The 27,977-nt window shown below is 52.7% G+C and overlaps 1 protein-coding gene across 1 annotated transcript; it reads left to right on the top strand.

Annotated features, from left to right (window-relative positions):
• Window positions 1–506: 506 nt before the first annotated feature.
• On the top strand, window positions 507–27,635 carry PPCDC (phosphopantothenoylcysteine decarboxylase). The gene is made up of 6 exons (XM_069457302.1): window positions 507–553; window positions 5,250–5,458; window positions 20,184–20,279; window positions 21,129–21,257; window positions 24,703–24,871; window positions 25,268–27,635. Exons 2-6 carry the CDS (start codon window positions 5,273–5,275, stop codon window positions 25,351–25,353), a joined length of 666 nt encoding a protein of 221 aa, XP_069313403.1. The 5' UTR covers window positions 507–553; window positions 5,250–5,272; the 3' UTR covers window positions 25,354–27,635.
• The last annotated feature ends 342 nt before the right edge of the window (window positions 27,636–27,977 follow it).

Here is a 27,977-nt window from a genome sequence, read left to right as displayed (position 1 = left end):
TGCCCGTGCTGTGCCCTCCACTTGGAATGCTGTTCCCGTCTTCTATCTAAACCCCTGCTCACCTCAAGATTCACTCAGATGACTCCTTTGCGAGGGCTTTCATACCCGGAGTTATTTAGTCCCCTGTGCTTCCTCATGGCGGACCTTATCCTGTGATTTTCTGTGTCCCAGCTTGTTTCAAGACCAGAGATGAGTCTGATTTATCTCTGTATCCTGTGCATCTAAAACAGAAGAGGTAAATATTCAGTATTAAGTCCCCCTAGCGATGAGCAGTATGTGTGTTGGGGATAAGGGTGAGGAGGTCAGATAGGCCAGGCCCTCCTAGCAAGAATCCCAGAAATACAAGTTTTCTCCGGGAAACACACCTCCTCCCCGCCCTCCAGTGGACTACTGCTCTCAGAAGGCAGAGACGTGGACTACAACTCCCAGAAGGCCGCGCGACCACGTAGCCTGCCAGGTGCTCTCGTGAGGCTGCGCGCCAGTCAGATTCAGCGGGCGGGGCGGCCGAAATGCCGCGATATTTGGGGGCTGCCCCGAGACGCGCCTGGCGCTGGTGAGCCGTGCAGGCGGGCTGGGATCCTGGGTCCTCGCGGCGGGCGGGTGGGGAGGCTGGAGGAGGTTTGGCTGTGAGCGTGGGTCCGCGGCGGTGTCTGTGAGTGTCCTGGCTTTTCCATCTATGCCCGCGAAGCTCTGCACGCAGGGGTGTGTGTGTGTGTGTAGGGGCCGTGCAGTCTGTGGGACCTCACTTTCCTGTCTGTACAGGTGAGGCCGCCAAGAGCAGCAGGGCCCTTGAGCTGTGCCCGCCCATCCCGACTTTGTGCTGCTCTGCGATCATATGTCCAGTGCCATGTGATCTAGTTTAAAAGGTGGCCGTCAGCTCCTCACACTTACCGCTTACCGTTCCCTCCCGCCCCGCTAGAAATCATGAACCTGCTTCAAAAAACGATTAGGGGCTACTCAAAGTACAAACTATTTCAAAAGTTGGTAAAATAGAAAAAGGAAAACCATAGGATGTTGGAATTATCCCTAGGCCCGCCTAAAAGTGCTGCATGACATTCAAAAATTAGAATGAGGCCAGATTTTGTCAGAAAAGAGCTTCCTGCTGTCCTTTGCAGTATTTGGAGGCAGGTACTAGATAATGGGCAGGAGAGATTCTCAAGTTGGGGAAGTTGTGGGTGTCTTGGAGCAGGGGTTTTCCGAATCTCTCCTAGTGTCTGGGAGGGAGTGACACTCAGCCACTACCTCTCTAGTAGCCTGTGTGTGTGTGTATTTGTGTAATATATTGTCCCTTGGTATCCATGGGAGATTGGTTCCAGTATCCCCCACAGATATCAAAATCCACAGATGTCCAAGTCCCTTATATTAATATTAAATATCAAGTGGCACAGTGTTTGCATATAACCTAAGCACATCCTCCAGTATACTTTAAATCATCTCTAATTACTTATAATACCTAATACAATGTAAATGCTGTATAAATACTTATACTGTATTGTTTTATTTGTATTTTTATTGTTTTTTAATTTTAATTTTATTTTTTCCACATATTTTCAATCCATGGATGCTGAAACTGTGGATATGGAGGGCTGACCATATATATCTCCCTGACATGTGGCCCTGGTGGGGGAACCTAATTGGGATTCCAGGAGCAGCAGAATCAAGTGTGTCTGCCTCTGGTTTGAGAGAAGGGTAGTCTGTTAGGAGAATGCCAAGGCCTTGAGCTCTCCTTGAAGGGATCCTAGCTTCTAGGATCCAGGGAAGGAGTCCTTGTGTCATGGGACTCCTTTTAATTTGTCTTGGGTTTTGGTGCAGGTGACACTTTGGGAAGTTACAAGTTGTTCATTATTTCTGGGGCGGAAAGTAGAGTGTGTTGACTGGTGAGAGAGATGGGGCCAGAGCCGAAGCCTGGGCCATTAGAGAGGGGCTTTGAAGTTAGGCTAAAGGATTCGGGCTCCAAATGGGTCTGGAATCCCTGCCTACCCCCGCCCACTTCCCTTGTTTGGTTCTCCTTTGTTGTAGGTAGTAGGCCCCCATCCCTCATCTTTCCTGTGTTAGGCTGAGCTTATGCCCTGTTGGGTCTTGCTTTCCTTGCTCCCTTATTTGGCCCTGATTCTATCCTGGCCCCACCTTTGCCCCTTTTGTGACTGGCAGGTATTCCTGAAACCTCTACTCTGCTCGGAATTAAACTCATCAAGGAAGGAGACTTAGATTTCACAAGCCCAGGCTCTTTGCTCTGTCTGGCCCTGTCTTTCTAAAGGACAGAGAAGCTGCCATTTTTCTAGCTGTTGCTCACCTACATGGCTGGTGCCCTGGGATCCTGAGGCCTTCAGCCCTGTAACCCACCTGCCTGCTCTCTGCTTCTCAAGAGTTCCCATGGGCCGGGTGTGGTGGCTCATACCTGTAATCCTAGCACTCTGGGAGGCCAAGGCAGGCAGATTGTTTGAGCTCAGGAGTTTGAGACCAGCCTGAGCAAGAGCGAGACCCTGTCTCTACTAAAAAAAATGTAGAAAAAAATTAGCTGGACAACTAAAATATGTATAGAAAAAATTAGCCGGGCATGGTGGCTCATGCCTGTAGTCCCAGCTACTCGGGAGGCTGAGGCAGGAGGATTGCTTGAGCCCAGGAGTTTGAGGTTGCTGTGAGCTAGGCACTCTAGCCCGCACAACAGAATGAGACTCTGTCTCAAAGAAAAAAGTTCCTGAGTCCAGCAGAACCCAGGCAGGTGAGGTACTGTCTACGGCTACCCTTGCTGTGTAAATAGAGTAACAGACTTGTTGGTTTGGAATTTGGTCCTCTTTGAGAGAAAACAAAGGATGCCTGTCATTTATCACCCTCCTTGGGATTCTCAGGTTGATTGATTTGACCTTGCCTCCAAATGTTGTTTAAATGATCCAGCTTCACTTCCTCAAGTATCTCTCTCTCTCCCTCTCTCACATACACACATACTCGTGCATACATAACCACCCTCTTTTCTAGAAAGGTAGGTAGGCTTTGGTCCTAAGCAAAGTTTGCACAGCAGACTAAGTAGTATATCTTGGGCTGTACTACCTGCTGTAGGGAAGCAATGTAAGTCACCAGTGTGAATTCCTGCCCCAAGCATGGATGATTTCTATAACCTGTTCCCTAGGAATGAGAGCAGCTTGATGGGGAAGAGGTTAAGGGCTATAGAGATGAAATTCAGCTTTTGGTTTTGTGGGGATCTCTGTCCTAGCATCAGTTGGCTGGGGTGGACAGGGTCAGGGTCAGGGTTTGAGATCTGGCAGGTAGGTCTCCCTAGAGAACTGGGAATGTGTCTCCATCACCTACTGATGACGTATTCTGGAGAGAAGCTGGCTGGAAGGCCCTCTAGACCTTGTCAGTTGCAAATAGGGCTCCCTAGTCCCTGGCATAGACTCAGTTCTCCAAATCTGGCCAAGCATGGCTCTGGCTGGGGCCCTGAAGTGGAGCAGAGACTGAGATTGCTGCTAAATGGAACTTTGGGCAATTTTGGCTCTAGGAAACCAGCCTGTGCTTAACTGCTATTGAGAAGGGTCTTTGCCTGTGAGATAAGTGGGATAATGAAGCCAAACATGACCTTCAGCTCACATGGGTGTGCGCTTAAGTGCTGAAGTCAAATACGGGGCAGAGAGGCCCCAGGGAGCCAAGGGGCCTGTGAGTGAAGAGGAGCCCCCTGTGGGGGCCCAGCCCTGGATGTAGCCATTGGATGACTCACCAGCATTTCTCCCTTGGGGTCTGCCTGGGTTTCCCTCTCCCTGCTGATCCTGTCCTTTTTGAGTGCATCTTCTAGAACCTTCTGTCTTGTACAGGGAGTCCCTTACCACTGTCTTTCATACATTGGCCTAGAAGGTTTCTGCTGGAATGAGCTTCAGAGATCACCTCGTCCTACCTCTGCATTTTTCAGTTGAAGAGATAGGTCCAACGAGGGAATGATCCTGGACCAAGGTCATACACCAGGTCGGGAGCACAACCATGGACAAGGGTCCAGGGCTTCTGAGTCACAGGCCAGGCTTCTATCCCCTGCCTCACACCGCCTTGGGTACAATTTATTATTCATTCAGCAGATGTTCAGGACCGCCTGATGGTGAACTGGTGGTTGGCAGTTAGACCTGGTCACTCGCTCAGGGAGCTTGCTGGTGAGGGGAGAGGCAAGTAAACCAATGTACAGATTGAGCCAGTGATCACCAAAAAGGTACATCCCAGAGAAGGACCTAACACAAATAATTTTAGGTGTGACTCCTGTCTCCTCAAACTCATCTGCAGATTCCTCCAAGGCAGCGGCCATGTCTTCCTCAATTCCTTCACCCAGTGCTTGCTGTAATCGGTCCTCAGTGACTGTTGCTGATGACAAATGTTTTGCTGGCCCAGCCGGCGCGAGTGTTGGTTTTGGTGTGTCCGCCAGCCATATTATCATGAGCACGCACTTCTAGCATCATCTGAGAGCCAGAGGAAGAAACCAGCCAGCTGTTCTCGTGGGCGGCCTATATCCCTTTTATGCTTCTCTCTCCCTGGGCTTTGATTTTCAGGGTGGTGCCCAGCCTTATCTACAGGGACAGGGACAGGGACAGGGAGAATGGGGCAAATCTCAGCCTAGGGTTCCATCTTACGAGCGTCTTTGGAACCCATCCCCTTCTTCCACTTCCTTTGGTCAGTCAGCTTGCTGCAGAGCTCTTCTTGCCTCTCTGGTCTCTCCACCAGCAAGGCCCCCTCCACACTGTCGCCAGCACCAGCACCGTCTTTCTGAAACCAGAACTTTCCCCAGCCCTTCTGCCCTTGACATTCTGGCCTCGACCTTATTTCCAGCCTTACTTCCTGGCCTTTGCCTGCCCCACATCACCCTCGGTGCCGGGCCGCTCCCTGCCTCCCAGACCCACCCGCCTCCCGCAGGACGCTTCCCCTGCGCAAGATTCTCCTTCCTCCCAGGTTATTTCTTTCTTCTCTGGAAAACTTACTTGTCCTTCAGGACTCAACCTGAATGTCATCTTTGCTGTGACAGTGTCACTTCCTGAGAGTCACTCTGGGCCACCACAGCACCCCCGGTGCAGCCCTTCCTCACAGCACTTGCCACATTGCATTGTGACTGGCCATATATGGGGAGGGTGTCTGGCTTTCTTATCAAACTGTGTCTCCCAGATGCTGGGACTGTGGACCACCTCAGCACCCACAGCATCTGGCCTGGGGCCAACACGTGATGCTCAGTACTTCCTGGTGGAATGTGTGAAGGAAGGCGGCGCCCCTTGTTCTGCTTTTAGATCCCAAATCCTGACAGAGCTTCATGGAGCCCAGGCCTGGCAGGCTCCCAGAATTTGAAGCCACCAGACCCCACATGGAACCAAAGGCCTCATGTTCCGCTGCTGCACCCTTGATGGAGAGAAAATTCCATGTTCTCGTGGGTGTCACTGGGAGTGTTGCAGCCCTGAAGTTGCCTCTTCTGGTGTCACAGCTTTTGGACATTCCTGGGGTGAGTATCCTCAATGGACAGCGTAGCAGCCTCTGGCACGAGAGAGTGCTGCTCCCCGAGGTCAGCCCATTTCTCTACAGTGCGTGGGGTTTTCTTTTTCTTGTGTTTGTGGAGGTCGTCTGTGTGTGTTGGTCTGCGGGGGATACAGGCGACAGAGACCAGTGCACAGTATTGCCAACAGCCAGATTAGATAGTGTGGACAGACTGTGGGGGGGACTGGGAAAGGGTGTGTTGGTGAGTGGAGGGTTTGGACTCCCATATGGTGACCCTGAGGTTCCAAGAGGTCCTGTGTGGGCACAGGGCCGGCTGGAGAAATGCAGCAAGTTCTCAGTTCCCTTTGCCGCCTTGGGCCCCCCGTCCCTACTTCACTCCATCTTGAACACTGGCTCTGTCCTCCTTGTTAGGTCCCACGGTTGTCCTGTCAGTCAAATGCTCTGAAACCTCAGGGCTTCCCTCGGGCCCGCAGTTCTGGTTTCCAATTTTGCTCCTTCAGGTGTTCAGAGATGCCCTAAGGACCATCACCGTGTATTGGGGTTGGGGACTCTAGTCCCCCGTCCTTGGCCAGACTGCTTCAGCTTGGATCAGTTTTATATCTGGGGGTTCTGGTGCAGAAGTTCAAAGCTTTAAACCATGTGAAATCTGACAGGCAGTAGCCCCACTTCCTCGTCTGGCCTCCAGGGCCCTTTGTTGGTCTGTCTCATCCCCTGCTGCCCCCACCCTCTATCCCCTGCCTTGGTGGCTTTTGCTTGGCTGGGCCCCTGCCAGGCTGCTCTGCTCTCTCTGCTTCTCTGTCTGTCTTTTGTTTTTTTTTTTTTGTTTTTTTTTTTGAGTCAGAGTCTCACTCTGTTGCCCAGGCTAGAGTACTGTGGCGTCAGCCTAGCTCACAGCAACCTCAAACTCCTGGGCTCAAGCGATCCTCCTGCTTCAGCCTCCAGAGTAGCTGGGACTACAGGCGTGCACCACCATGCCCGGCTAATTTTTCTATATATATTTTTAGCTGTCCATATAATTTCTTTCTATTTTTAGTAGAGGCAGGGTCTTGCTCTTACTCGGGCTGGTCTCGAACTCCTGAGCTCAAGCGATCCGCCCGCCTCAGCCTCCCAGAGTGCTAGGATTACAGGTGTGAGCCACCGACCGCGCCCGGCCTATCTTTTCATTCTACACAAACCCTTCACTCAGAAGCCTTCCCTGCCTGCCCCTGCCCCTGTAGTTTTGCCCCTTGTTTTAAACTCATTTGATGTAGAAGCACAGATTGCTTAGGCACTGTTTGTGTTACTAGGTGCTAGTTTTTGTGGGTCGTTGTGAAGTCGCTGGGGCCCAGGCTGTGCTTTCTCCTTGGTTGTATCTGCCCAGCGCCTACCGTGGGGTGGCCCAGGCAGCTGGATCTGGCCTGTTCAGCAGGGGGCAGTGCTCGCTCACAGATGGCCACGTGGGGCCCACAGCAGGGGCTGGGCTGGGAAGTGTTTCACTTTTCTTTACTTTCCACAGACTTCCACCCAGAAAGTCACCCCCCTCACCCCACTCCCAGGCTGGGATAAATCGTGAGGCTGCCAGCCAGGGATGCCAGCCAGGCCAGGGTGGGGAGGGAGGAGAGTCTGGTGGCTGCTCTGAGACTGGGCACTCTGCTTTTGGAGCAGTGCTGCCCAGAGCCATTGGGGGAGCTGGCCAGCTAGAGCCATGAGGGTGGGAGGCCTGAAAGGAGTTGCAGCGCTGAGAACCCTGCCACCACCCCCTGGGGAGAGAGGGAGCCATGCAGTTTCCTTTTCCCAGAGCCCCAGAGCAAGTGAGTTTCTGGACTGGGGGTGGGTGGGGGCAGGGAGTCCTATCCCAGGAAACAGATGGGCAGCCTCAGAGCGGAGGGAAATGGCAACCCCACCACTTCCTCCCAGCCCACGCAGCCAGTGTTTATGGGAGTGTAAGGAAGGGGTTGCCTGGAGCAGGGAGGCTCTCCAGCCCACCCCAGGCCCTTTAGCCTGGGCCCCCTGAGGGGACAGGCCATGTCTGGAACAGGACTTGGCTCTCCCTTCCTGGCTGGAGTGAGGCAGCCAGAGGGCACTGAACTCGGAGGGAGGGCTCCCCTGACTCAGCCACTTGGAGCCTGCCTTTCTCATTTTAAAATAGGGATGATTCTGCCAATAACTGGGCTCAGAGTTTGGCACACTGAAGCACCCAGCAGCGTGTGTTTCCTGGCCTTCGCCCGCGCCTTTCCCCGTGTTTCATGTCCTTTGGGCCAGCCACGTGGTTTGGGGCAACCCCACGTGGGAAGAGCTCATGCGGGGGCCCTCTCCCTTTCATCCTGCAGGTAGATGGCTCACCTAGCCCAACTTTGCTTGGTGTGTTATTGGTAAGCAAAGGTGATCCCTGGATTGCCTAGTGTTGTCCCCAGGTGGTGGCCTTTCCCCTGAGCACTCCCCTTCACCCCTAATGGTGCTCATCTCCCTGTCCCCCAAGCCCCGTCACCGTCACCCACAGGAGCATCTTGTCCCATGGAGCAGTCACTTTCAGCTCTCTGCCGGCTGAGTTGCGGTTCCCATGCTCGAGCCTTTCCTGAGCTCCTTTAGGTGCACAGATTTTGACTGGCAAATGAGCAACTGGGTTGTGGGCTGCAGGGAGCTGAACGATTCCGCGGATCTGGTTCGTCGCTGTTCCTGATTCACCAGTACGTCCAGACATCCTGGGAGAGCCACTGACCGGGAGGCAGCCAGACCAGGGAGACTGCGCGGGGTGGTGGGGAGAGGTGGGTTTAGCCATGAGCTTCACACACCAGCAGCTGGGGAGAGTAGCCACTGGCAAAGAAGTTCTGGAGCCTTTATGTGCGGTGGGGAGCAGGGGAGGGGGGCAGCCATCCTCAGGCAGCTGAGCATGGAGAATTTCTGGGGCTGGGATTCCGGGTAAGTCAGTTCTCTGTGGCCTCAGTTTTCTTATCTGTGCAGTGAAGGAGGTGCAGGTACCCCAGTGATCCATCTCCAGCACCTCTTCTGGCACTGGTGTTAGAAGATTCTAGATGTGAGAGCGAAAAGGACTAGGACCCAAAGGCAATTTGAGAGGTGGTCCTGGGGCCCATGAGTTTCAGGGTGTTTGCAGTTGTGTGATCGGGCAGCAGTTAGGTCTGGGTTGTCAGCCCAGTGAGTTTCTTTCCTTGGGTTAGCAGAAAAATGATTTCCCTCCACCCTTCTAGGTTCCCTGCCTGGGCCGTGAATTCGATTGACATATAAACAGATCAACAGGAGAAAAACCTTATTTGATTATGTACCTAAGGTACGAGAGTCCCACAAAATGTGAGACTCCAAGAAGAGTCAGATGTTTGCAGCCTGTATAGCATCCTGAGCTACAGAAAGAAATAGGGGCTTGGGGGTTCTGGGGGTGGTGGCCACACAAGTTATGGGAGGGTGAGGGGAGGAAATGTGTGGTGAATAAAGGTTGTCCTGTTATACAAAATTATCAGTTAATAAAAGCTGTGCTGGGCGAGGAGGTGTCAATAGGTTAATCTTCCCCAGTTGATAAGATTCCCAGGTGGGGATTCATGACAATTGAGATCTGTAGGCAGATAAAAAGCCCTCCCTGCATCTGCTGTTCCCCACTTGCCCTCAGTTTGAAATAATTAGCACACCAAAGTGACATATTTTGGGGTGGCATTTCCTGAACTCCTCACCCATACCCTTCAAACTTGGGAGGAGAAGACATACCGTTCTGGCTTTTGCCAGGGCCCGTATCAGCATGACTGAGAGCTGGAAGGGGGTTTGTAGAGGTATAGAATAACTCCCACTCGGGGTTGGCAGGCATTGGGCTAAGAGAAGGCATCTTTTCTAGGATGTGTGTCAGGACATCCAAGGGCTGTCAAGGATGAGGGAGAGAGGGCCCCCTGTTCATATGCCGTATAAAATAAATTCTGATTTCCTGGAGTTTGGCAATTTTAATTTAGAGAAATTAAAAATGTTCATAGCCCTTGATTTACCCATTGGATTAAATCCTGCAGGGTGTGTTTACAAAAGTTCACCTGATGTACAAGAATATTCATTGTAGCATTGTTTATAATTTCAAAGCAAAAGTGGAAACAAACAAAATGTCCAACAATAGAGTATGCTTATTGTACAGCCTCTCAATGGGTTAGGAGACAGTGGTTCAGAAGAATGGGGTGGATCTCTCTGTGCTGATGTGGGACTATCCTCAAGATATAAATGAAATAAGCAAGGTGTAGGAGCTAGCAAACTGTGCCCCTTAGGCCAAATCTGCCCTGTTGCCTATTTTTGTATAAACTGCAGCAAAGAATGGTTTTACATGGTTAAAAGAAGTCAAAAGAAAAATAATATTTTGTGACACATAAAAGTGATACGAAATTCAGATTTCAGCATCCGTAACATTTTATTGGAACACAGCCACTCCATTCATTTATCTATATTTCCTGTGGCTGCATTTATACTACTGTGGCGTTGAGTAGTTGCAACAAAGCCTAAGCTGTCATCTGGCCCTTTCCAGAGAAAATTTGCCAGTGCCTGGTGTATAGCATGATTCCTTTTGGACATTCACATATGTGAGTTACTGTGAGCAGTTTTTTCCCCTGGAGGTGGTTGTCCTTGTGTAGGGGGTCGGGACAGGAATGGAGACTTACATTTTTTATTTTGTTTCATTCTGTTCAGTTTTAATTTTTCAACCTATGTGTGCATTTTTTTTTTTTTTAAGTCAGTGGGGCTTTTGGTGGAGTATTATGGAATGTTCTTTGTAACTTTGTGCTTTTTTTTTTTTTTTTTTCCAATGCTCACTGAGGAAAGGCGACACAAGGCCTGGTTTGGGGTTTTCCTTTTTTTTTTTTCTGAGCAGGGGTTGCCTGCCTGCTCTGTGGTCCTGCTGCGGAAACTCTGCGGCCTTTGTTTGTGCCCCCACTGGCTTGTCTGGCCCCTTCCTCCCCTCCCGGCAGCTCTCTCGCCTGCTTCTCTAGCGGGTGAGCTCTGTAGACCACTGGTCAGAGGGTGCTGCACCCAGGCCTTTCCCTGATACCTCAGAGCAGCGCCTGTGGAGAGCCTTGCAGACCACCTCTCTGGTTTCGTCCTGAGAATTTTCTTGAGCTGGGGAAGGGCACAGGATTGGCAAGGAGGGGCTGTTAGGAACAGAATACCAGCCCCCGCCCCCCGAGGAGGGTGATGAGAGAGTGTGGGGGGCAGGGGGAGAAGGATCACAAAAGGGCTGGGATGGTACAGTAAACTGGATGAGCCCCTAGAGACCACGTGGTCCAAATGTCTCATGGTTCATAAGGGAACCAGGGACAGAAGAAGAGGGACTCACCCAAGACCTTCCACTGAGTGAGGTGGGAGAACTGGGGCTTGAGGCCAGGTTTCCTGAGTCCTATTAGTGAGTGAACTTGAGGGGCTCAGATCCGGAGCTCATTCTCCCCTCAAGCTCACCAGTCCTGTGAAGATGAGAATCCCTAGGAATCACAGACTCTTACCTCGGTCTGCCTTGCTTTTTTTTTTTTTTTTTTGAGACAGTCTCACTCTGTTGCCCGGGCTAGAGTGCTGTGGCATCAGCCTAGCTCACAGCAACCTCAAACTCCTGGGCTCAAGCGATCCTTCTGCCTCAGCCTCTGGAGTTGCTGGGACTACAGGTGCACGCCACCATGCCCGGCTCATTTTTTCTGTTTTTAGTTGTTCCGCTAATTTTCTTTTTCTAATTTTTTAGTAGAGACAGGGTCTTGCTCTTGCTCAAGCTGGTCTTGAACTCCTGATCTCAAGCGAGCCTCCCACCCTGGCCTCCCAGAGTCCTGGGATTGCAGGCATGAGCCACTGCACCCGGCCTGCCTTGCCTTATAGTGAGTGTTCTATGTGCCCCACCTGCCTGTTGGACTGAGCCCTTGCTGAGGGCAGAGCTGCTACTCATGCCATCAGTGGGCTCAGTAAATGTTTGCTGGGCCATCAGGATGCCCATTCAGCCAACCGGGACTCCCTCGGGGATTTGTTAAGGAGGCCACCTCCTCCACAGCTCCCCCACCTCGTGTGCCAGCTGCACTGGGCACCAAGAATCCTTTTTCCTAGAATGTACCTGCCACCCCCATGCTCAGGTTAGTGCTAGCTTCACCAGGCCCTGGGCACAGATCTGGAGCATGCCAGTGTCAGCACTGTTGGCCCAGCGTCAGGGTCCTCTGCTGTGTGTGCCTGAGCCACAGAAGCTCTGGGTTCCTTGCCTTGTCACAAGTTAAGCCATGGCTGCTGCATCCGTTTTAGAATCCTCTCAGCCTCCTGTAGAGGCTTCATCACACGCCCTACTGGAAACGCCTGCTCTTCTTCAGCCCCTCAGCTGTGCGTTCCAGCAAGGTTCTTCTCCTTTACTTTAATATTCCAGAGCTGTGCTATCCAATATGATAGTGCTCACCACAGTCAAATTTAAATTTTTTTTTTTTTTTTTTTGAGACAGGATCTAACTCTGTTACCCAGGCTAAAGTGCCATGGCATCGTCATAGCTCATTGCAGCCTCAAACTCCTAGACTCAAGCCATCCTCCTGCCTCAGCCTCCTGAGTAACTGGGACTACAGGCATGCGCCACCATGCCCAGCTAATTTTATTTTATTTTATTTTATTTTTTTTGTTGAGACAGAGTCTCACTTTGTTGCCCAGGCTAGAGTGAGTGCCGTGGCGTCAGCTTAGCTCACAGCAACCTCTAACTCCTGGGCTTAAGCAATCCTACTGCCTCAGCCTCCCGAGTAGCTGGGACTACAGGCATGCGCCACTATGCCCGGCTAATTTTTTCTATATAGATTTTTAGGTGTCCATATAATGTCTTTCTATTTTTAGTAGAGACGGGGTCTCGCTCAGGCTGGTCTCGAACTCCTGACCTTGAGCAATCCACCCGCCTCGGCCTCCCAGAGTGCTAGGATTACAGGCGTGAGCCACCGCGCCCGGCCTGATTTTTTTATTTTTTGTAGAATGGGGTCTCGCTCTTTCTCAGGCTGGTCTTAAACTCTTGACCTCAAGCGATCTTCCCACCTCTGCCTCCGAAAGTGCTAGGATTATGGGTGTGAGCCACCATGCCTGGCCCAAATTTAAATTTAAATTAATTAGAACTAAATAAAACTAACAATTTAGTTCTTCAGTCACACCAACCCCATCTCGGGTGCTCATGGCCCCATGTGGCTAGTGACTACATACTGTACAGCACGTTTCCGTCACTGCAGAGAGTTCTGGATAATGTTATAGAGTAGCTGTTCTCAAGTGGGGTGATTTCACCTCCCAGGGGACATTGGACAATGTCTGGAGATATTTTTGGTTGTCATAACTTAGGGGTGGTGCCAGTGGCTCATGGTTCTAGTGAGTAGAGGCCAGGGATGGGGTTGGAGGTAGAAACTCAATGTGGCTGTAAAGTACTTTTCCACGGGTTCCTTTGACAATCTACCCCAGAAGCAGCCCGGCCAGACTAAGGGGCCTTAAGTAGACGTGGAGTTACCACCCCAAAATCTATTTCCACTTCTCCTCTCCGACTCTCCAAGGAGCCCTGGAATCCAGATTAGGATTCTTGATGTTTTTCTCAGTAGAGAAAAGTAAACCAGACTTTCCAACTGCTTTCAGGGAGGAATCTCTATAAATGCTAGACCAAATGCAGGCAGCTTATATAATAGGGTCTGGCCAAGCCTCAGTCACATTACACAAAGAGATTCAGGTTCAAAATATTACATATAGCCTGGGTGCGGTGGCTCACGCCTTTAATCCCAGTAGTTTGGGAGGCTCAGGGGGGAGGATTACTTGAGGCCAGGAGTTTAAGACCATCCTGGGCAACATAATGAGACTCCATCTCTACAAAAATAAAAAAATTAGCCAGGTGTGGTGGCTTATGCCTATAGTCCCAGCTACTCGGGAGGTTGAGGCAGGAGGATTGCTTGAGCCCAGGAGTTTGAGGTTGCAGTGAGCTGTGATGATGCCACTGCACTCCAGCCTGGATGACAGAGCAAAACCCTATCTCTTAAAAAAAAAAAATTAGGCCGGGCGCGGTGGCTCACGCCTGTAATCCTAGCACTCTGGGAGGCCGAGGTAGGCGGATCGTTTGAGCTCAGGAGTTCGAGACCAGCCTGAGCAAGAGCGAGACCCCATCTCTACTAAAAATAGAAAGAAATTATATGGACAGCTAAAAATACATATAGAAAAAATTAGCCGGGCATGGTGGTGCATGCCTGTAGTCCCAGCTACTCGGGAGGCTGAGACAGGAGGATCGCTTGAGCTCAGGAGTTTGAGGTTGCTGTGAGCTAGGCTGACGCCACGGCACTCACTCTAGCCTGGGCAACAGAGTGAGACTCTGTCTCAAAAAAAAAAAAAAAAAATTAGATATAAAAACTGTTCTCAGGGGTTCCAGCAGGGGTCCAAGCATAGAACTGCCTTTCAGGAATTCTGTGGTGTATGGGAGACTCTCCTACCAGGACCCGAGAGAATGTAAGAGAAAGCCAAGGAAAGTTCCTGCCTTCAGGGAGTTTCTGCCCTGCCAGGGCACTTTGGCATTTGCTGGGGAAAAAGTCAGGGTAAATAAGCAAATAGTCTGAATTATTTAGTATTGTAGAAGGTAACAACATGCTTTTTTCAAAAAATGTGTTCAGACTCAGAGCCTGTTGGTGGGGTGAATGAAAATAAAAGAACAAAGCTCATAGGACTGATGAATAAGATCAGGTGACATCTCTCTAAAACCAGAAAAACTAGCCTGGTCCTGCCAGACAGCACTGGGGTCAGGGTCACTGCCAAGGAGAGGCAGCTGCTTCAGTGAGCTCAGGGAAGGGGCATCAGGAAGGAACTGCCCATCACATACTCTTCACATTACTCCTTAGGTGAAGACCTTGACCCCAGGAGGCTCCCTGACAGTGTGACTGTACAACCTGGGAGGGTAGCCAGAGAGTGAATCGGCTGAGAGGCTGGGCAAAGAGCTCAGAGGGAAAACCTCAAGCAGGGGTAGTGCCCAGGGTGGGAGGCCTAACAGGACCCTTGGTTGGGGCTTCCCAGTGGGTAATGGGGCTAGGAGGCAATATGAAGGCTCTGAGACCTTGAGGCAGGTGTAGGGAGAGAAGAAAGGGTCGAGCTGAGAAAGAGGAGGGAGCCCCTGAGCAGGGTGTTATTTTGTTACCAATTTGGGCATGTGTCTGAAGGCTGGCACTAGGTGTGGTCCTCCACTCTGAGAACCGGCCAGTGGTGGGAGTTGGGCAGAGTGTGGGTACTACATCTTCAGGAGGCAGCTTTCCAAATGTCAGAATAGAGAGGGATGGACCTGGGGTGTTCTTCAGTAGCAGATGGTCCAGGATGGCTGGGAATCTCTTAGCCATGAAAGATGGCGGTCCCACGGGGAAAAGAAGGCAGCATGGGAGCAGAGACTGACGCGGCCACCTGAAGCCCTCTGTCGGAGGAGTTGGAGAGGAGGACATGTAACTAGAGATGAAGGAGAGTATGGTCCAGAGGCCACCAGAGTGAGCTGCAGCTGACGGCAAATCTCAGGCGGACCAGGAGAGCTACCACACATCTTTGGAAGAAGAACAATGAAACAGTGCCTGGTCTGGAGGCCAGCAGTGTGACACTGGCAGGGGACAGGAAGAAGTGGGAGGGAGTCCTTGAGTCCCATTTTGTTTCATCTTCGCTTTTGAGCTTGCAGTGGTGGGAAGGACCTGAACCCAAGTTGGGCAATTCATGTCCTGACCTGGGGTGCCGAGGTCAAGGGGCTGTGGCTGGTGACCTACAGGAAGTGTGGGAAGCAACAGAGGGGCCAAGGGCTGGAGGTGGCTAATGTCCATTTATCCACAAGGTGAAGGAGGTGGGCTCCACAGTTACTACAGATGAGGCTTACGAGTGTTGAGAAAAGCTGGACTGGGCTCGCTCACCAGGAACAAGGCACACCGATTTTATTGTATGTTGTTCCTCCTGGCCTGCCCTCAGCCAGCACCACCAGCAGCAGCCCTGAGAGACACTAATCCAATCATGACCAGAACAAGGTCAAGGGCAGAGACCTTCCACGAGGTCCACAGGCTGGGGGTGGGGTGGAGGAGGTAGGGGGTGAGAAAGAACCAAGAACAAACACTTTCCAAGGAGGGTCTTCCACTGGTTATAAACATGCTGACAACGTCCCCAAGTGGTCCAGTAGAGGTCCTAGGATTCCATCAAAGGCCTCACCTAAATCCACAAATACTTTGTCTAATATTAGGCCAGGAGGAACAACAGGATTGAGCTCTCAGGAGCTCTCCATAGACTGAGCACACGGTGGGCCAGTCTGATAAGAGGGCATTTACCAGGGAGATGTGAGGGCCTGCACTGGGGACCAGAAAAGTAACTGCTCGGATAGAAGTCTGGGGCTTGTGGCTTAGCAGCAGCAGGGGTGAGAACTTTTTCAAGTTTTTGCTGATTGCAAACTCCATATACATCAGCAGGGGGATGTGGCGGCTAGAAGAGCTGATATGGGCTCAGCTGTTGACAGACACTCGGCATGTGATACTGAGGTCTTGGTGAACCTAACAGTGGGGACACCTCCTGGGACCCCGACAGGCAGAGTAAATGGCTCCCACCTTTGTGTTCTTTACTTCTGGGAAATTTTATTGTATTTCTTTCGTGATTTTCCCCTTTCTGTCTTTCTGTTCTCTCTTCCTGGAACTCATGATTAGTCAGATTTTTGACCTCCTGGGTGGATCTTATGGTTTTCTCATCTTTTTTTCCTACTATGATCCATTTCAGTTTTTTGTTCTATTTTCTGGGAGATTTATCCTAAACTTGTATTGAGTTTTTTTTTTAATATATATATTTTTAGCTGTCCATATAATTTCTTTCTATTTTTAGTAGAGATGGGGGTCTCACTCTTGCTCAGGCTGGTCTTGAACTCCTGACCTTGAGCAATCCTCCTGCCTTGGCCTCCCAGAGTGCTAGGATTGTATTGAGTTTTTTATTTAACAATTTATCATTTTAATTTCCAAGAGTTCTTTTTTGTTCCCTGAATGTTCTTTTTTTTTTAAAAAAAAAAGTGTCGTGTTCTTGTTTCTTGGGTGTGATCTTTTAAGTTTTCTCCTCCCTGCATTGCCTGTGAGTTTCTACTTTCCGTTTGTTGTGTAATCTCTTTTTTCCTGCTAGAGGGCTCTACTCAAATATCTGATATTCCTTGCTGTTCTTATTTGGGTACCGGAAGCTGATGGCAACTCCGTCTTCACTCCAGGGACTTCGCTGCCGGATACTCAGCTGGGAATGAAACGTTTTGTTGGGGGACCTCTGAATTTAGTGCCTGAAGTTTTCCCTCCCTACCGCACCCCTCTATTCCCAGGGTCATTTGGTTTTTCCAGAAAAGACGCTACCAGTCTCCTGCCTGGCAGACCCTGTGTTCTTAGGGTCAATTAGGGGAAGAGGGCACGGGTCCTATAGGTAGTCACTTCTACTCCGGGACCCCTTCTTTGACCTGTGTGGTGCCAAGTGTTGCCAAGTTTGGCAACTCAAACTCCTGCTGGGGTGAAAGAAGGGCAATATGTCTAGCTGCCTGGGGTCGGGAGGAGACCTGGGGGTCCTCCTGTCTGTCTCTGCCACCTGCCCACCTCCCCATGTCCTCACTGCCTGCAGGTCCTGAGGCTTTTCTTGGCTGTGTGCCTCTAACTGGCCTTGTCTCAGCTACTTTGGAGGCTCTTGGCATTCGGTTTTCTAATCTAATCTGGTTTTGCAGGATCTGATCTGCTAATGCTTCCTTCCACTTCCATCTTCCAAAAATGCCTTGACATGTCTTAATTGGTGGTGTTTTTTTCTCTTCTCTTTGTATTTGGGAGTTTATACCTTTTAAAAAAAAAATTACTTCTATTTTAGTGGACTTTTGGGAGGGAACAGAATTTAATCTGCCTTACTTAACCTTTATATATTCTTTTGTTTTAAATGTGTCTCTTTAGACAACATATTGATGGATTAAAAAACACCCAAGATGAGAATCCGAATTTTGACTGAGGGAGTTTAGTTCCTTATATATTTACTCTAATTATTAATACTATTATACTTCTGACATTTTATTTAATCCTTTTTACTTATGTGTTCTGTTTCTTTTTCTCCTTTCCTGCCCTTTATGGCGTAGATTGAATTTTCTTCTGCTGGTTTGAAAGTTATACATCATCCTTCTCATGCTTATGCCTATTACTTTATCACTGTCTTGTGTCTTTCCTGTGAAGAAGACCAGAAGCTCAGCACAGTCCCACTTCCCTCTGCTCTCCCTGGCCTAGTGACATCTCCAGGGCTGGGTTCCAGGGAGGGGTAGGCAGCCCTGCTCATTCGCCATCTTATTCAGGACTGGACAAGGCTTGTTCGGGGATGTCCCAGAGGAGACTCCAGCACTCAGTGAGGGTTTGGTTTAAAGGACCTATAAAAAATGTCCCTGAGGTTTTCTGCAAGTTCCAGGATGGTAGATTCTAAGGGGGCGCGGGATAGAGAATGGATAAGTCAGTAGCGCTGGGAACCCCAGACCTTCTGAAGTTCTTCCTCAGTCCTCCTCTCTGAGACTTCTGTTGGTCCTAGCTTTGCTCCTAGGTGCTGAGCGGAATGTGTCACCCACCCTGCCTTGTACCACAGGCGGGAAACAAATGAACAGGTCCTCAGTGAGACAGTAGGGGCCAGTGGGGACTAGTGGAACTGGCATGAGTAAGAGGCAGCCCTTGCTCCACGCACCAAGTCCTTGCCAGGTGGGCCTGTGCGTCAGCAGCAGCAGAGCTTCCAGGCTTTCACAAGAAGCCAGGACAACGGCCGGGCGTGCAGCATTTCCGTCACACCCCCGCTCGTCCCAGTGACGTGTCTGCCTTTCCAGCAGGGCCAGGCCCCAAGCTGACTGCGTCCCCTGTGGGCAGGTGATGGGGTTGAGTGGGGGTGAGTGCCCTTTAGTCCCACAACATGGCCTTTTTGTCTTCAGGTTCAAGTTCAGATGGATAACTAAATTTTTTTCAACCTACAAACATTTTGCTTCAAATAAATAATTTTTGTAGTGAGAATGTGAATCTGGTACTGCCACTGAAAAATGTCATATCCTAAGTTACTAATCTATGGGGAAGGAAAAGGGTTTCTTTTCATCACAAAAAATAATTCTTGCTGATGTCATTGCTTTGCAATTTATTTCTTGTTTTTTTTTTTTTAAGATGGATCATATGTGAATAGTGAGTTCAGTGATAAATACTGAGAACTGTACACAAGAAGAAAGAAAACTTCAGTTTTAATTTATGTATTAATAGCTATTTAGTGTGTGACATTTTGGCCAGATGTACAGGAAATGTCGAAGTAAATGTGTAAGGAGGAGGTTTGCAGTTTATAATAGATTTGTCATTTGTAATCTCTTCACGCAGGTGACTCCTTTTTATTTTGTTCTGCAAGTGATTAATTTCATCTTCCTTTTTAATAAACATTTTTATGGATTAAAAAAAAAGAAAATGGCCAGGCGCAGTGGCTCACACCTGTAATCCTAGCACTCTGGGAGGCCGAGGCGGGAGGATCGCTTGAGGTCAGGAGTTCGAGACCAGCCTGAGCAAGAGCAAGACCCCGTCTCTACTAAACATAGAAAAATTGGCCAGGTGTGGTGGCGCACACCTGTAGCCCCAGCTACCTGGGGGGCTGAGAAAGGAGGATCACCTGAGCCCAAGAGTTTGAGGTTGCTGTGAGCCATGAGGTTGCTGTACACCACCGTAACCTCTATCATCAAAAACAAACAAACAAACAAACAAAAAAACTAAGAAATCGGACTTTCTGAGTGAAATCTTTCAATTTGTGTATGTTAGCTCAGCAATGTTGATAACCTTGTTCAGGCCGAACGGCGTGTCTGCAGGCTGGATCTGGCGCGGACCCTGCTGCCCATGACCACTGCTCTGGCTAGTCCCTGATTCTGCCCTTGTCACCCTTGACACTTCTTTCTCCTGGATGAATGTCCTCTCCTGACTACGTGGTTTCCCCTGAAGATGTGGTTTCCTACACCCTTCCCGCCCAGCCACTTCCTCTGGGCCCCTTCTCTTTGCCAGCTTGTTAGTTTAAAATCTTGTTTCACAAATGGTGGCTAGCCCAGCCAGTGCCGTTCCCCTGTGCTGTTTCTCACAGCCGTTTGTTCTGTTAAGCACGTTACACGTACCCTTGTTTGCACTGGTCATTTATTAGTAAATGGGCAGTGTGAAGGCAGACCTCATTCTCACCCCACGAGCGCAGGGCACGCAGGCTGGGTTTTCCTGGCACCTGTCTGCAGCCTGAGCCCACGAGGCCTCGTTCCTAGAAGTACGAGAAGGGGCTGCGCTTTCTCACGGGGCCCTGGATGTGCACAGGGTGTGCCAGGCCCCAGCTCCCTTGGCTTGTGGAGGGCAGGGCCGCGGGGTGGCACAGCATTCGGGACCCGTGAGCTTTCCCGGGCAGCCCCTGCTGTCTGTCGTGGCCTCTGTGGCCCTGTTGTCTTGAGGTTCTTTCCCGTCACCCGCCTGACTCTGCCGCTGGGCCTCACTCTGCCTGAGTGGCAGGAGCTTGCCGCTTTATATACACTGGACAGTTGGTGACTCATTCCTGAGCAACCCCTCAGATAGGGAAGTGAAACGGCCACACCTGGCAGGGCCTGACCTTTGGGTGACAGCGGAAGTGGCTATGCAAACACGGGCTCACTGCAAGGAGGAAAAGTCCTCTCTAGAGCCAGGCTGGAAAGAAAGCCCTGGCCTGCCTGGCCCTCGGGCGCCCCCCCAGGCCTGTGGCTGATGGTAACAGTTTCTCCCTTCCTCCCTCCCCCTCCCTCCACTTTTTCTTGGTGACAGCTGGAAGTAGCAGTGGTCACAACTGAGAGAGCCAAACATTTCTACAGCCCCCAGGACGTTCCTGTCACCCTCTACAGCGATGCTGACGAATGGGAGGTCAGTGCCGGGGCCCTGGGGCTGACTTCCATTGCATTTCCACCAGCAGGACGGAACGGCCCTCCCTGCAGCCTACGGTGTGGCTGCCAGAGCAGACGGGCTGGGCTCAAGGCAGCAGTCAGGGCCCTTTGGGCAGAGGTGATGAGGAAAACATCTGTCTAGCTTCTGGCCTGCAGGAGGCCCACAGTCCCCTCCCACCCAGGCGGAGCTGGGCTTTGGCCTGGTGCCTGAGGTTGAGTGTCCTTGTACTTATCTGGGCTGATGAAACCACAGAGAAGCTCTGTTCCCACCACCCTTGTCCACGTGGCTCCCAGCGTCAGGGAGCGCCTGTCTTCCCACGGCTGCCGGGCTCCACTTCTGCTCCCCTGCGGAGGGAGGGGGCCCTGGCAGATCCCCCAGACGCTGAGTGTGGACCTCACAGGGGTTCCCTGCCAGGCGTTTCCAAACACTCAGCCTAGAACATTCTGGCTGGCCTGTCTTCCCCACCCCACCCCCGCCGTTTCTCACCGCCCTGGAACCCTTCCACTGGCTTGGACAACTCAAGCATCCGCCTGAAGCAGACAGGCCAGGAGTTCCCTGCCAGATGTCAGTTCTCTTGAAAACCAAACCATAAAGGGAATAGCTCAGGGAGACAAGGGGCATTTGTTTCCTCAGGCCTGGTTTCTCTCAGGCGGCCGGCTCCACGGCCAGTGCTCGCCGGCTTAGCTGCAAGAGGGAACAGTGTCGGCCTTGGGCAGGGTGGGTCAGTGGTCCACTCGGGTTCCTAACTTACGGTGCCTGGCCTGCTTTGGTCCTCTACCCCCCTTCCTCCACGCTGGGAGAGTGACCCCGTTTCCTCCCCTCTGCCAGATGTGGAAGCACCGCTCTGACCCCGTCCTTCACATTGACCTGCGGAGGTGGGCAGACCTCATGCTGGTGGCTCCTCTTGATGCCAACACTCTGGGGAAGGTGGCCAGCGGCATCTGTGACAGTTTGCTTGTGAGTGACTCCCTGGTACCGTCATCCCTCCCTGGGCCTCAGTCCCAGTTTGCTGAGCTGCAGACTTCCTTGTACAGGGAAACCTCCTCCTGTGGGCCCAGGAGAATGTAGTCCCCTTGCCCCGCCCCCCCCCCCCCCCCCCCCCCCCGTCTCACGTCCTCTCCAGCGAGTGGGCAGAAGCCCCGTCCTGATGATCTACCTGACACGCTGCTGCTCTCCAGGGTGTCCACCTCTCACCTGCCCCTCGCTGCTCGGCCAGCCACCGCCCGCCTGGCGCACCTGTCTGATAGGGGGTTGACTTCCTCATGGGTCTCTCCTGATCACATATCTCCCTCAAAGCTTTAGCCACAAGGCTGAGATACAGTTTTCCTATCTATTAGGGGAAGAGCGAAGAAAGACGGGGTGAGGAATGAGTCGATTGACGGTGGAGGAAACAGAAGCCCAAAGTGGGGACTGTCTTAGCCTAAGAGACCGCCAGGGAGCTGGTGCCCCTAAAGAGGAGCTGCCTTTGTTTATGTGGCCATCCCAGGAATACGTGGGCATGATTTCTCCTCTCCTTCCTCCCTCTCCCTTATCCCCCCACCATTTCTTGAGTTTTTACCTACCATGTACTGGGGGGGCCTGTGCTGAGGGCTCACGGGACAGTCTGGAAGGAGAGGGGCTTTGGCCACCATGCATGTGGGGAGGGAGTATCCCCTGGTGAGTGGTCCAACCTTAAATAACCCCAGTCTGTCCTTGGACAGTGGATTCGCCACCCCGCACCGTGCTGGGCAGGTGGCAGGCGCTGGATAGACACTTGGTACGTGTGTGAGCTAACTGGGAAGTTTACTTTCACAAACGGCCAGGCGTTTTCAGAGTTTAACATGGGGAACAAGGTGAAGAACAAAGCTGGGTCAGGATTTTTCGGGATCAGATATGAGGTTAACGTCCTTGTATGCTTGTCGTGGGCCCTTAAGGCAATCCTGGGAGAATCTGCTAGTGGTTTAAGCGTCATGTGCAGAAAAGCCAGGGCGGGCAGAAGAGGAGCAGCACAGGCCCGTGTGGCCGGGAGCGGGTGGGGAGCGCAGCGAGGGGTGGGCCAGGGAGCAGTGCCAGCAAGAAGGCTTCCTGGCCGCCAGTGCCAGGGCCAACTGGGCGGCTGGGACAGGGGAGGCCCTGGCCATTTTCATCCAGTTGGGTCGGAGTTGTGTGTGAGCGGCACCATCGTACCCGGCGTCCAGGCCGGTGGGCGGCAGTGGTGTGATAAGCACACCGGCCTCCGGAGTTAAGCCCTGGCCTGGGCCAGCTCTCTGAGGTCCCTTTCCTTGCTCCCGAAAGCACTGCTTTCCTTTTTCCTTCAAAGCTGCCATCACTCCAAGGAGTCTTTGGGGTTCCCTCCTCCAGAGTTGGCTGGGCAGTGGAACACGTTTTCAGACCACCCCACAGACCATTTGCCTCAAAGGGTTTCACTTGAAGGCACAGATATTTCAGGGAATCTCAAATCTTACGAAATTTGAACTGTCAGTGTCCTTGGTGTGTGGCTGTGTCCTGTCTCAGTCGATGTTTTCTCCTTATGTCCATGCAAGGAGGCTTAGCTCGCTTCCTCCCCTGCCAGATCTTCTCCCTTTCCGATGCCCAGAACTTGGGCTGCCGTGAGGGTGGCATGCCAGGTGTGGACCTGTGCCCCTGGCCCCCAGCCTTTGGCCTGGGAACTTCCATCTTCCTCTGCCCCGTGGCCCATTGAGTCCCTGGAGCCTTGTTTGTGCTATAAAGGCAACCAGATCAGGAAGGAGGAGGCAGCCTCCGTCCTCACCAGTCTGGCTGCCCACCGGGGTCCAGGCCTTCCCCCTGCCTAAGCCGAACACAGCACTGGCCGGGGGAGTGACCGTGGGAACCAAAGCCCTCCTCTCCCCTCCTGCTGCAGGTGGGTTCAAGGGAGCTGTGGTTTGTCCAGGAAGCTCTGAGCTCTGAGGTGAGGTGAGGTGTGGGGGAGGCCAGACACGCCGTGGGGCGGAGGTGCTGCCTTTCTGCTCCGGTTGCTGTGCTTTGTGCTGAGGGCACTTAGAGAATCCAGCCCAGCCCTCACCCCCACCCCACGCACAGTCAAGGGGCTCTTCTAGGCATGCTCTTGGCTTCTGCAAAAGTGGCAGGTGGCACAGGGCCAAGAGGAACTGTGACTGAAACTGTCCACTCGTAGCCCGGTGGCTGTACCGAGAGGGCTTGATGGGAAACCGACGCTGCTGTCTGGGATGACGCAAGCAGCCAGATCCCGAGGCTGTTTGCTGTCCACTTCCTCCCTGTCCCCAGGAGAGGGCGGGGGCACCAAGGCGGGCAGGCACAGGCCTGGCCTGTTCTGACATTGTTCTCTGGACTCCCCAGCTCTTTTCCCAGATGGGCCCATTTCATGGGAGGGGTGTTCCAGCCACTGTTGCCCCGAGGGGCTCCCGGCCCTGGGGGAGGTGTCCAGAGTGGTCAGACCACAGGGGCGCTTCTCTCTCCCCAGGAGGCTCTCGCCCAGAGAGCCTGGGCTTGTGGTGAGAGTAGGAGCCACTGTCCTTTGTGCCAGGCCCGGTGCTAAGAGCTTCTAAGACATTCTCACCTGAGTCCCCACAGCGCCCAGGGAGGGGCCTTTGCAGAGAGGAAGCTGAGACCCAGCACTCAGTAACCTGTCCAGGTTCTCACAGCTGGCGGTAGGCAGCACAGCCAGGATTTGAACTCAGGGCTACGAGATTCCAAAGCCCACAGCTCTAAGGACTCTGAGCGGCTCGGTCGAGTGTGAGACTTGGTGCGATGGCCCAGACTCGGGGGCCGCTAAGGCTGCGCAGTGCAGCGCACATTGCATAGGTAGCGTTGGTGTCTGGGGTGACCTCGGATCACTGCTCACCTCTCCGGGAACTGCAGCTTCCGTCTGCGAAATGGGACAGCACCTTCTTTATAGGGTCACAGTGTGGGTTCATGAGGTCATTTATATGAGAAAGCTTCTGTCACACGTTAGGTGTTTTCACTCCCAGGCTTTCGTTGTCCTAGACGTGGAGCCGGTGTCGGCTGCGTGGGCCCCGTCTGATGCGCAGTCTGGTTCTTAGTTCTTAGCTTTCTGGTGAACTGCAAAGCCTGCCTCTCCCCACGGTGGCCTTGACCTGAGAGGTGTGAGTCCCTGTGGAGAAGGCTTAGGCTTGGGTACAGGGAGACCTTTCCACACGGGAGGGGAGACTTGCTGGAGCTGACCAGGCGTTGTGAGCACTGGTTGAGCACCCCCTGTGGGCTCAAGGTCAGTCATCCGTGCTAGAGCCTGTGGGGAGGCAGAGAGGGGCAAGGAGACACAGCTGAGGGGACATGAGACAGCTCCCCACAGACAGGCTGTGTGGTCATCCCACGCCCATCGCTGGGCTGGCTGCGAGCCTGGAGGGCTGGAGAGGGGTGGCAGGCAGAGCACGAGGACACCCCCTCCCCCTGCCCTTCTTCACAGACCTGTGTCATCCGGGCCTGGGACCGCAGCAAGCCCCTGTTGTTCTGCCCGGCGATGAACACCACCATGTGGGAGCACCCCATCACCGCGCAGCAGGTGGACCGGCTCAAGGCCTTCGGCTACGTTGAGATCCCCTGTGTGGCCAAGAAGCTGGTGTGTGGAGACCAAGGTGGGCGTCTTGCCAGGCTCACAGCCCAGGGCCCCAGAAGGGGCTCGGCTTTGGGGTCACATTTAGGTTCAGTTCCCGGCCTGTTGTGGCTTCCGCAAACCACTCTCCTCTGAGCTTCGCTTTTTCAGCTGGAAGATGGGAATCACAATCCCCACTAAAATGGGGTAACGTGTGTACAGGGCCTGCTACAGTCCCCGGCACGCAGCCCCCACGCAGTTACTGATGGCTGCGGGAATGACTCCCAGGGCTGGCCTGGGTCTCGGGAGGGGTTTCACGGGGCCGGCGCAGGCAGAGACAGACTGGGCCTTCTCAGGCCTCGGACTCTGGGGTGGAGCACTCAGGGGCGGTAAGTGGGGGTCTGTAGACCATCTGGCCACAGCAGAACTTTGCTCCTAGGTCTGGGGGCCATGGCTGAGGTGGGGACCATTGTGGACAAAGTGAAAGAAGTCCTCTCCCAGCATGGTGGCTTCCAGCAGAATTGAACTGGGATTTCGGTCACGTGTGTCCCTCCGTACTCAGCGTGAGTTCAGGCCGAGCTGGTGAAGAAGATGGACGCTGGCAACATATGGTGAGGATTCCTCCCTTTGCTGGTAGGGACCTGGCCTGGGCCTGCTCTGAGCCTCCCAGGTGCTGGACCTGCTCCAGGTTAAACTGCACCGAAGGCCCAGCTCCCAGCTTCTTTCAACCAGGAGATGCTACTGCGTGGAGCCCCTGCCCACCTTTTCCTGCAATGGGGGCAGCAGGTCAGGTGAGCAGGCTGCCGTGCTGTCCTCACGGGAGAAGGACCGAGTGGTGGGGAAACCTCACTTCTACGTCTCGTCTGGAAACGCCACAACTGGGGAGCCCTGGCTGAGCCGTGACAGCGTTGGCCCTTTGGTGGGGTGCTCGGCTGCCGGAGTCAGAGAAGCCTGTGAACTGGCAGGACTCTGAGGTTTCCTGCAGACTAGGCCATGAGATTGGGGCACTGGGAAATAATGACAATACCCATTTAGGAGACTCCTTCCTTCCTTTGCAGCCTGTCTGTGGTCTCAGAGATCGGGGGCGTTGCTAGGCGAGGCTGGGGAAGGGTCCGGGCTGACAACTGACCAGCACTCCTTAGTCCCCATAGGACGTGGTGGTTAACGACAAAGAGCTCTGAAGCTGGACAGCCCCTAGTTCAAATCCCAGCTCTGCCTCTTACTAGCAGTGGGACCTTGGCTCGGGACTTAGCCTTCCTGACCCTCACTTTCCTCCTGTATATCATTAACCTACCCTCATGGAGTTGTTAAGAGGATTCAATGAGATTATGTGTGCAAAATACCCACCCTCCCGAGTGGCTGGACCATAGTAAATGTCCAATAAATGGAAGTCGAAGCTGGACATGTATATATCCCAGGGAGCTTTCATAACATTTACTGAAATAGCCTGTCTCATTTGGGAAAAATGGAATCCTGGACCTTAAGCTGACATGGCCTTTTATGCAAGTGACAGATAAGCACCACAGGGTCGAACCTGCCCTGGGTCCCAGGCCCCTTGCTTGCTTCCCGGTTTTCTCTGTTATCCTCATCCTTCCAGCTTGGCTGCACCTGAGCAGGGTGCCTGGGGGTCTGGGCCCCCCACAGTATGCCGGAACAGGGGAGGTAGATCCAGACAGGCCGTGCACCCTGGCCTAGAAACCCTCCCTGCCCTGCTTTTGACCTAGTTGCTGTTTGGCTACCGTGGAGAGCTTGTTTGCCTATCTGGGGTTCAGGTTGGGGCTGGCTTCCTGGCCTCCTGGCTTCCAGGCCAGGCACAGGGGGTATCCCGTGCGTGTTCTGCAAGCACTGAGGGTAGAGGTGACTTGGGACCAGGAAGCCTGCTGGCTGGAACCAAGGCTCCAGCAGCCTCCAAGAGCCTTTATCTCCACAGCACTTGATTTATGGGACCCTTTGGGATAGAATTGCCTTAGGACATTAAAGAAAGTAGGACTAAAAGTGGTGGCATCAAGAACCAATCTCTGTGGCTGGTTCAGGGGTGGGGCATGAGAAGAGCCTGGAGACTGACATCCAGAAACAATCCCAGAGTCGCATTCGCATGGTTTTGCCTTCTGTCCTGTCCACATCACCCCTCTTCTCCCTCAGCGACCTGCTATAAATGGGGAGGCTGTCCAATTGCAACAGAAACCACTACGTTTACTGATGCCTATCATGCACAGCTCTGTGCTGGGCACTTTAGGGAAGACAGTTGCCCAGGGAGACCAGCCACAAAACGCCTGTGTGAAAGGCCATCAAAGAAGAGAAGGTTGCAGGCCCCTGTCTCGTAGCTCTGAAAACAGCTGTGGCTACTCAGCAGGACTGAGGCTTGTCGGCTGGAAGGAAAGAGATATCTCCGGGCCAGGCCAGCTGGAGGCCTCGTCACTGGGGACCTGCCACTCCGTCTCCCACCCACGGCAGCCCTGCATCTCTGCTGCCCAATTTGAGTGGGGGTCTGGATGAATGGGCATGGGCTGGGCCTGAAGACCCCTGGTGTCCCCTGAGCCAGACTAGAGCTAAGAGGTGTGGGCAGTTGCGTTTAGCTGCCCCCACCTGCCAGTGAGGTGCTGACGGGGAGTGACAACCACGGCTTTCCCCACTAAGGGTCCAAGCTCTTAAAGTTGTCATCATCTTGGGTAGAAATGTTTCTTAGAGAGGATGCTAGCTTCCCTGATGGTTTTTATAGAATTCTGGAAGTTTGACAGAACAGAACATTTAGGTCTGAAATCGACACTCTTGTTTGGCAGCCTGTACTTCAAGGGGCAGAAGCCTCTGAGCCGGGGCCCCGCCTCCCCCTGGGGCTGTCTCTAGCTCTTCCTCCATGTGGCTGGTGAGTCCCGCTACTGTCCCCTCACTACCTCTGGCTTAGGCTCTGACTCCTGGGCAATACACACCGGCCCTCAGTGGTCTGGCCTCTGCCTCCCCTCTGGCCCCTCCCTTTACCCCACGCCAGCCCTGTGGGCTCCCTGCCCTCTTGCCAGAGTGGACAGTCGAACAAGCCGTGTTGCTTTTTGCCTCTTGCCTTTGCACAGGCTGATTTCTGTACGTGCCTCTGGACGTACCTGCATGCCGCCTCCCTCAGAAAGCCTTCCCTGGCTGACTCAGAGTGGATTGGG

Source organism: Eulemur rufifrons, chromosome 2 (assembly GCF_041146395.1).
Source record: "Eulemur rufifrons isolate Redbay chromosome 2, OSU_ERuf_1, whole genome shotgun sequence".
Lineage (NCBI taxonomy): Eukaryota > Metazoa > Chordata > Mammalia > Primates > Lemuridae > Eulemur > Eulemur rufifrons.
This window is presented reverse-complemented; position numbering and strand designations above follow the sequence as displayed.